At 33.9% G+C, this 9,936-nt stretch overlaps 1 protein-coding gene across 1 annotated transcript; it reads left to right on the plus strand.

Annotated features, from left to right (window-relative positions):
• Positions 1-7,818: 7,818 nt before the first annotated feature.
• LOC130245861 (forkhead box protein E1-like) lies at positions 7,819-9,278 on the plus strand. The gene is given in 2 exon segments (XM_056478678.1): positions 7,819-8,428; positions 8,430-9,278. Coding segments are annotated over 2 exon segments (1,062 nt in total). The 5' UTR covers positions 7,819-8,117; the 3' UTR covers positions 9,181-9,278.
• The last annotated feature ends 658 nt before the right edge of the window (positions 9,279-9,936 follow it).

Genomic DNA, 9,936 nt, shown 5'->3' on the forward strand with positions numbered 1-9,936 from the left:
TAAACCTCTTCTTGAGTTGAAAGTAAAAGTCATTTAGTACAGAATCTACTCAGTTTGATAAAATATTTTTGACAATTAAAAGATGATGTTAGCCTGAAAGCCTACGTTTCACCCTCCCTGCGAATCACCACGAAACACCATGCCTGGTGAACGCATAAGCAGCACCATAGACAACACTACACTGTAAAAACCACATCTGTTAATTAACAATTTGCATATTTTCCATTTTCTGCTCATTTACAGTTGCATTATGGGACCTTGATCTCTGCTCTGTCATTTTTTGATGGTGACATTTCAACTCTACACTTTTATTGACATTTTAGGAGTTTGAAATTATTTAATGTATAAGAAGTTATATAAAGAGAAATAAGTCTGAAAACTTACAGAAATATACTAAATCCAGAAATGACAGAAAATATAAGGTTTTTGTACCTTAATAAACAACACCAACCCAGACAATATATTACTATATATACTAATAAAAATTTTTAAAAAGTCACTTTTTAAAACTTTTCAAGGTTAAAAGTTGTTGGAAAAAATATCAAGGTCCCATAATGCAATTCAAAAGCATAAATAAATGGGAATAATTAAAACTAAAAACATGAATCAGAAAATACGGAAAACAGCTAATAAAGGATATTTTTACAGTGCCGGTAACACTCAACAGAGAGAGATCTTCAGTTAGTAATTACAACATCTGAAACAAAAAGAATGTAAGTGTTGATGCTTTGTTGATGTCATTCTATGTCCGAACCACATCTGTGAACGTGCTGAGGATCAGTGTTGGGGAAAGTTAAGTAATGCATTAAATATTGATTTACTCCCCAAAAAAGTAACTAGTTGCTGCACTTAGTTACTTATTTGGTAAGTGATGTGTTACATTATTTTTGAGTTTCTTTTGTATTACTTTTACCTTTGCTGAGGCTTGATTTCTTTTAGAACTTGCAGTTTTTTTTTGCTCTGCAATTAACAATGCATGTATAACCTACACATTCATTTACTTAAAAAAACACATTAAAAAATAATAATGTAGGATAATGTTATCTTCTGAGAGCTTCCTGACACTAGAGTTATGCATGCCATGCATATACAGATCATCTACTTATTAACTTTTTGTCTTATTAGTTTTGTAAAATCAACTGTCTATCGAGACAATCCATTTTTTCTTTTTTCAATGCGTTAAAAATAATGATTGCATTCTCTTATCATTGTGTGCATGATTCAATGTGACTATGATCATTTTATTTCAGCATTTTTTTCCCTTTTTTAAAAAAACTTTACTTTTTACTTAAAAAAGTAATATTATTTAACATTACTTGTAATGCGTTACCCCTGACACTGATGATGATGTAATCCATTCTGCCAGATTGTTAGCAATTATTTATTTTGAATAAAACAGAAAATTGGGGAAAAATAAACAGGGGGCTAATAATTCTGAATTCAACTGTAGTTTCAGTGCTCAGCATATATAAGTACACCCCTCAAAATCTATCTTTTAAATTCAGATTTTTAATAGGAAGCTATACTATATTATATTTGTGCAAACATTAGATTAGTCAGCACTGAAGCCAAATCTAGAGCTTATCTAACAAAAACAACTTATGATAACGCTCCTAAAACTAGTACACCCAAATTTATATGCTATAGAAAAAAAATACAAATTCAAAGAGGAAAAAAGAAGCAAAAAAAAAATGTAGTTGACATTTTGTAGGTTGTAATTTCATAAGTTCATAAGTTAAATCTGTTTTAAATATTCAGATCCTGATGATTTTAATAGTTGAAGATCAAGTAAGAGACAAATTCACATAAAGCTGCAGAATGTCAAGACTCCAGACTTTTAAAGTGCTAAACTCACAGTGAGATTTAAAGAGACTGTGACAGAAGCAAATGAGTGGCCCTGCTAAACACTCAACGCCTGAGCAATTAGTCAGCTCTATTATTCTAAAGCAGCAAGCATGAGGAACACTTAGAACAAACCAACACAAATAAACTGTCAGCAGCAGCATAGGCTTGTTTAGAGAGCTGTCAGCTATGCTAACACTAACAAAAACACACCAGATTTGTTTAATTACAGTTGAAATGATTGTAAATAATAAAGAGTTTGCTGAACACAACAGGCTAAAGTAACAAGCCGTGGATTTGATCAAATTATTGACCAATACCTCTTTTGTATAATGAATAAAACAGATTAGATAACCCGAGGTGAAATTGTAACATCTAAATTAACTGGTTTTACTCATGTGAAAAACATTTACCAACTCGTTCATGTGTCCCAACACAAATCAATTACGTTTACTTAACAAACTGAAGTGGATTTAACATAAAACAATTAAGTTGTCCCCAAAACATCTCAAGAATTATGTTATTTCAGTTCATTTTACATATGTTTTCTTAGTGTATCGACATTATATCAACTAAAAAATCGTATGCATTAAACCAGATAGAAACAGTCCTTTATCTGATTATGGCAAAGGAACAGGAAAACAGATCAAGGAAAAAAGGTTTGCTGTTTACACATGAAACAAACTATCTAAAGTGACTTTCTAAATAAATACTGAAATTTTCTTTTGCATGTTGCCATTTTTTTTGAACCTGAAGAGTGAGGAGAGTGTCAGAGGCTTTTGCATGGCTTACAATGACAAAACTCTTATTTACATAATTCATTAATGGATGGCCTCTTGGACCATTTCAGTTTGTATGATATTGGGGGTGGGAGGGGCGGACTCTATTCACATCGGTTAATACATTTGAAAAGAATAAAAGTACCAGAAACACTACCAGTCAAAAGTTTGGGGTCAGTGCAATTTTAAATGTTTTAAAATAAGCTTATCCTGTACACCAAGGCTGCATTTATTTAATCGAAAATACAATACAAATTGTAAAATTGTGAAATGTTATTGAGCTATAAATCAAAAGTAGTTTATAATTTAATTTGATCTTTTATTCCAGTGATTTTAAGATGAATTTTCAGCTTCATTACTCCAGTCACATGATCCTTCCGAAAATCACTCTAATTCTTATTGCTGTTGTTGTTATTATTATTATTATAATGGTAATAGTAATAAAAAGCAATAATGACCGGACTAATAATTTTATTTGAAAATACATACAATAAGTAATAAAAAATATTAAAAATTAAACATTTCTTTTACATTTAATAAATGACTGCATTGACAAACATGAATAATGTTTCCTTAAAAAAAAAAACAGTGGGGAAAAAAAGGACCCCAAACTTTTGACCAGTAGTGTAGGTTTCTTTATGTGTATCTAAAAAGCCTTTATTTATTTATTTCTTGCAAAAAAAACAGACAAATGTTTGTTCATCAATACAGAAATATTCATTTTAGTTCATTTTTTTATAAATATCTATAATGGTTTTTATTTTATATGACTAGAAAACCCATTGAATCCAAATGCTGTCTATTTTACTGTTTTAAATAATGTTTCAAATTAAATGGCAACTTTTCCATTAAGTCTTGCAGTAAAGGTGTAAAATATCAAGTTAATATATTATATATACGTGTGTGTGTGTGGGGTTCAAATAAATGTGGTTTTAATTTAGGATTTTGTCTCTAAAATTAAAACAAAAATGCTTTAGGAATTATTGAGTATAACAAGGAAGTCATTTTTGAAATCATAAAAAAAAATTATTCTTAAAATCTGTCATCACTGCAAGATTTAAAAAAAAAAATACAGGAAAGATTTTTGTTCCTGTTGACCTGTTAAAACAAGTTTTATTAGGTTTTGGTTTGAGAATAAAGATTTCGAATGTTATTTTGTATTCGCAAAAGTCGAATGTTTTTCATTATTATTATTATTAATGTTAGAAAAAAAGAGTTAGCAGAAAATTAATCACAAAACATACACATATTACATACAAAAAGAGTATTGTTATATTGTTTGCTTTGTAATTGAAGCCACAGACTGTGGCCGCAAAACTCCAAGGAAAGCATTAGTGACTTCCACTGAATTAAAATTCCTGTCATTCATAAAATTGCACACAACCGCCACTACTTGTTTGCTTATGCCAGAATACACCGATACACAGATTTTCATCTATAGTCCATTTAGAAAAAGTGTTTTTGTAACCAAAAATTAATCAATCATCAAAAAAAAAAAGAAATACTATATGCTTACTGCATAACTGCATTACACTACAGCCTTCTGTTTTCACACTGTAAAAGCCTTGCTTTTCTTTACGCATTATTAGGTAATAAACAGCAGTATTCTCAGTTGTTGTGATATGATAATTGTTTACTTTGAATGTGAATTTGTCATCTTAAGATTACAATGCTGATAATACCTTTTCTATAAAGAAGTCTAAGAGAGAGAGACAGAGAGAGGACAGAGAGAGAGAGAGAGGAGGACGGAGAGAGAGAGAGAGAGAGAGAGAGAGAGAGAGAGAGAGAGAGAGAGAGAGAGAGAGAGAGAGAGAAATAAAGAAGGGAGAGATTAGTGATGATATTATTGTAGTTATTCAGGTGATTCTTCACACTGGTAACGGCAGGCCAAGCTAAGGGCACTGTATTTTTATAGATGAAGATACAATCGCAAGCTTCATGTCTGTATACTCTACATTTCACATTAAAACACATACAATTACTCTATTTCAAATGAAGAACTAAACAGAAAACAGAAAAAAGGCAGAGAAATATAGAAGGTGTAGGAAAAGAAACAGTTCATATATTTAAAAACAGATTCATTTTAAACTTTCTTAATCAAATATACATGTCATTGGGCCATATTTTAAATGAATTTAATAACTTGTGTTCAAGTAATGAATTCTAGAGTTTTGTTTGGTGAACACCATCTTTCAGCAGAATTCAGTTCAAAACATGAAAATAAAATTATTTCAATATTCAGCCTTCATTCTGCTACTGTTGTAATGACAGAAGAAACAATATTTACTTAATGTGACCCAAATGTCAAGAAAACATTTCCAAAGATATTCTAAAATGTTTCCATTCTGCCCATGTTCTTTTCACACCTTTTTCAGGTTTCAGATAAGTACTCTTAAAATTAGTCAAAACATGCTAGAATGCTTGTTATTATAGAACACTACAATTAGATAAATTGATGTAAAAATCAAATATACTTACAACCTGTTCTCGATACCTAAAAAATATTAAGAACATAAAAGCCACCTCTTTTTATAGTGGGGAAAAAATTGTTGGATGTAAACTGTTGTTACATTGAATAACATTTAAGTAGGTGTCTTGTTAATGTGATGAATTTTTTATTATTTAAACCGAAAGACAGAACTACTGCATTTGATCAGATTAATGTGTAGAATTAAGAATGCTTTTAAGAATATTTGTACTTTAGTTTTTTTTGTGTCCTGGGGGAGTCAAAACATAAATCACATTATTACTTTTATTATCTCTAAATGACGTCAAGTGTAGCATGATAAAACCCAGGGAATTAAGATCAATTCTTTCACTTAAAATGTAAAATCCTCGATGTGGCGGAGCAACATTTTATGACTCACCTGTAGAGCATTTTTCTGCCAACTGCACAAGGGTGGGCAGCCCTTAGGAAATATCCTCTATAAATCCAGCGAGCACAAGAGATTACCCTCGGATGACAGGTGAGGAATCTCTTTGTAAGCTCAAGCGATGTTTAACCTTTACAGAGAGGCTCATTGTCTTGGCGTCTGTCCGAGAAACAGCCCATTTCAGCATAACCTCTCAGCGCAGGACCCTCAGTCAGCCTCAAGTGCAGGTTGCACATAAGAGCTTTTGTCTGAGTATTTGCTAAGTACTTGCATGAAGCAAAATGCTGAAGACAATATACAGTTGAAGTCAGAATTATTAGCCCCCCGTTTAATTTTTTTTCTTTTTAAATATTACCCAAATTACGTTTAGCAGAGCAAGGAAATGTTCACAGTGTGTCTGATAATATTTTTTTCTTCTAGAGAAAGTCTTGTTTGTTTTATTTGGCTAGAAAAAAAGCAGTTTCAAAAGCAGGTCAAAATTATTAGCCCCTAAGTTATATTTTTTCGATAGTCTACAGAACAAACCATCATTATACAATAACTTGCCTAATTACCCTAACCTGCCTAGTTAACCTAATTAACCTAGTTAAGCATTTAAATGTTAAACAGAAATAGGGAAAAAATAAACAGGGGGTGCTAATAATTCTGACTTCAACTGTATAAGGGCATCCTGATAAGTGCCTAATAACTAGAGTGCAAAGGGATAGCTCAACCAAAAATCTACTCACAAGCTGCTTTTGTTGATTAACTAAAAAAAAAGGCATTTTGAAGAACGCTATAAACTGGTAGCCACTGACATTGTTTTTTTTTATTATTATTACTATGGAAGTTTCCAACATTCTTCAACACATACCTTTACAAGGAAAGCTCATCCATAAATAACTTGTTAAATCTCTTGAATAAAAAAAGCACTTCAGTTCATGTAACAATTCAAACCCTTTACTACCGGCTTATTACAGGCCTATTATTAAGATATTAACTGTTTATTAGCACTTATAACGTATGGAATTACTTTACATCCCTAACCCTACCCAATACCTAAACCTAACTACCTTACTAACTGTTAATAAGCAGCTAATTAGTAGTTTACTGAACAAAAAGTCTTAGTAGCAATTATATTTTAAAAACAATTTTATTAAAATAAAAATATAAATATAAATATAAACTGCAAGCAAAAATAGAATGTGTGAAACTGGCAGCCATTGCCGTACATAGTTTTTTTTTATCCTGCTATTGATGTCAACGGTTAGCTTAAGTAGTACTTTTTTTTTTTTTTTTTAGAAAATCTTAAAATCTTTCTTTTTTGGGTGGACTATCCCTGTAAGAGCCTAATTTTATGATTTGCTTTAATCTTAAAGATCTCACTGTGAGAATCAGTATTTAAACGAAGCTACAACTCAAGAACTAAAATAGATTTGGTGTAGATGAAATTGCTTTTTTATATTCTCTTAAATAAAAACATCTCCCCGACATGTAAACTAGATACCAGCCCGAGGTATCGGCCTGTCTATACCCACACACCAAAATGTAACCCAGATTTGCATGTTGTTAAAACAGAGGGAGGCACAGACTGTGGCTTACAAAGACATATTTACATCTTCTCACACAGATGAAACCGCCTGACACGGCATTGAGCAGAAAAAATAACCCGCGGAGGCCAGAAGTTTGTGTTGCCACTAATCAGGGCTATTAGAGCTCAATAATGCTCCACTTTAGCCAAAATGAATCCCAATCTGTTTTGTTTGTTACAAAAATAAACCTGCTCGTTCAGTTCCTAAAGAACAACAACAACAACAAAAAATTAATAATAATAATAATAGCTCCTCGTAACAGAACAAGCTGCGCATTCGGTAAAAGTAATATGATAAGCCACAAATCTGCAGGATAAACAAAAACAGGAAAAGCAGTACAACAGACGACAGCTTTAAATTATTCAAAATGTTTTTCATCAATGGGAAAAAAGTGAGTGCAGTGTATTATTGCCATATTTTACTCAATTTTGATTTAAATAATAAGTTTTTTTTTTTTTTTGAGTAGTCTTTAGCAAACCTTTAGTCACTTTCTAAACTAATTTCAAAGACATCAGTGTTTTAATGCAATTGTTACAACAAAAAGTTGAATTAAATAAAAGTGAGCGATTGAGAGAGAGTGTTCAAAGATATACAAATCTGCAGAGGCATGTGCTTTCAGTCTCGTGACAGACAACCTGCTTGAAGAGGTGTGGCTAATAACTCTTCAGGTAGTGTGTTCCTTGGTCAGCACAGCCAGTTATTGACTGCTCACTTGTCTCTTCCACATTACGAAGACCCCTACCAAATAAGGCTGTTTACGTGAGTGCTTCCATTTTTTTATGTTCATTTGATTTTGCATGAACTGCTCTGAATTAAGGACACTGCAGTGTAAGGATACACTTGACGATACAGATGAAGTTCAAAGGAACTGATCTTTCTGCTTGGGGATTTTAAGGTCTGCATTATGACTGGTACTTTTTCACCAGAATACATTCAGCAAGCAAAGACCATTTGCTGCTCCTGACAAAGAACCCGGTCAACCGAATCAGTGACAGTCAGACTATCGTGATTTCCAAGCTGTGCTACCTTTGGGAGCGATTCTAACTAGAGTCATGCCTGTGGTTAAAGTGGAGAGTGATTCTCCCTCTGAAACCACTCTTCCAGTGAATGACAGTCAGAGAGCAGAGCCGCAAAGAGGCCGTCGGAGGAAGAGGCCTCTTCAGCGAGGCAAACCACCGTACAGCTACATCGCTCTGATCTCCATGGCCATCGCCAACTCGCCTGACCGCAAACTCACTCTGGGAGGGATCTACAAGTTTATCACAGAGAGGTTTCCTTTCTATCGAGACAACTCCAAGAAATGGCAGAACTCCATCCGCCATAATTTGACACTCAATGACTGCTTATCAAGATCCCCCGAGAGCCGGTAGGCCCGGAAAAGGCAACTACTGGGCTCTTGACCCTAACGCCGAAGACATGTTTGAAAGTGGAAGCTTCTTACGACGTCGGAAGCGGTTCAAGCGCAGCGACTTCACTACATATTCATCGTACGTGCACGAATCTCCCGTTTTCTCACCGGTCCAGATTGCGCGCTCAGCCTACGCCAACTCCGTCTACTCCAACATGGCTGTGAGTCCGCCATACGCACAACAGCTTCCTTCTGCCTACTACCAGTCCTCCTCTCCAAACTTCACAGCGGGTCAGTCAAGGGTCTTCAGAATCAATTCTCTCATCGGGTCACCAAGCAGGATGAGTCAAAATCCAGAGATGATCCCACAGCAGTCTTGTCGCAGTTTCAGTCCTGAAAGTGGTTCCTGCAGTTTGGGAGGACCGGGCTTCCAGCATCAGTCCTGCAACGGGGAGACGGTGCTGTCGTGCTATTCTAGCGCCTCAAACAACATGGCCTTTGCCTACTCTGGCCCAGGACATGGACAAACTCAGGTTTCATATCCACAAGGCAGCACTCAGCATTATGGGCCAGCAGGGAGGATGGCCATCTCCAGCTTGTCTCCCATTGCTGGTGATGCTGTCGGGGACCCGTACGGCAGAACCTCCCCTGCACAGCTGGGCTCTTTTGTTCAATACAATAATTCTGGTGCGGTAGGAAGCTCAGGAGCCTATATCAGGCATCCTGCTTACTCGGGTAATATGGACAGGTTTGTGTCTGCCACCTAACAAAGGTCATGGATGACCTTTTTTTTCCATAGCAAGAACCGCTGGCACAGGAACATTTGGGGACAAAATTTGAGCAAACATGAAATGCGTTGTGGAAAAATAACTGATATTTAAATTGTCTTATTGTGATTCCATTAATAGAGTAAGATCTCAATTTACATGAACAGATCTTTTCTATTACAACGTTGCAAAAAACAAACAAACAAACAAACAAAAAAAGCACAAAGTGCATTTTTCAAGGTGAAAAATGTTTACAAAGATTGAACCTCTTTTTAGCGAGGTCTTTGATTATTATTATTTTTTTGTTATTTGCGTGAAACATGTTTGTGTTCTTTGTATATGCTTTTCTTATAATTGCCACCTACGGTAAAAGTATGTTTCTTTCCTTATCATTGAATTATGTTATATTTATTTAATTCAATGATTGACTTTTTTTTTTTTTACACAAAAGTCTGTTGCAGCATCTTTCAGAGAATATGAATTTCTGAGAAATCATATTCACCATTTCCATTTAATATTCACTATATACAGACACCCACAATAGGCTCTAAAGCAAGAAAATGGCATACTAAAAATTAAACCATTCAGCTAAAGCAAACATACAGAATTTGTCATTTATTTCTAAAAGTGGACATAAAAAGCATTTTCCCCCTGGTTAAACTAAAATATACCACAACATATTTTATCATTTTAAAGAATTAAGAAAAAAAAAAAGTTTATTTTAATTCTTGCACCAAATAATGGTTTAGAAATAAA

This window comes from Danio aesculapii, chromosome 1 (genome assembly GCF_903798145.1).
Source record: "Danio aesculapii chromosome 1, fDanAes4.1, whole genome shotgun sequence".
Taxonomy (NCBI): domain Eukaryota; kingdom Metazoa; phylum Chordata; class Actinopteri; order Cypriniformes; family Danionidae; genus Danio; species Danio aesculapii.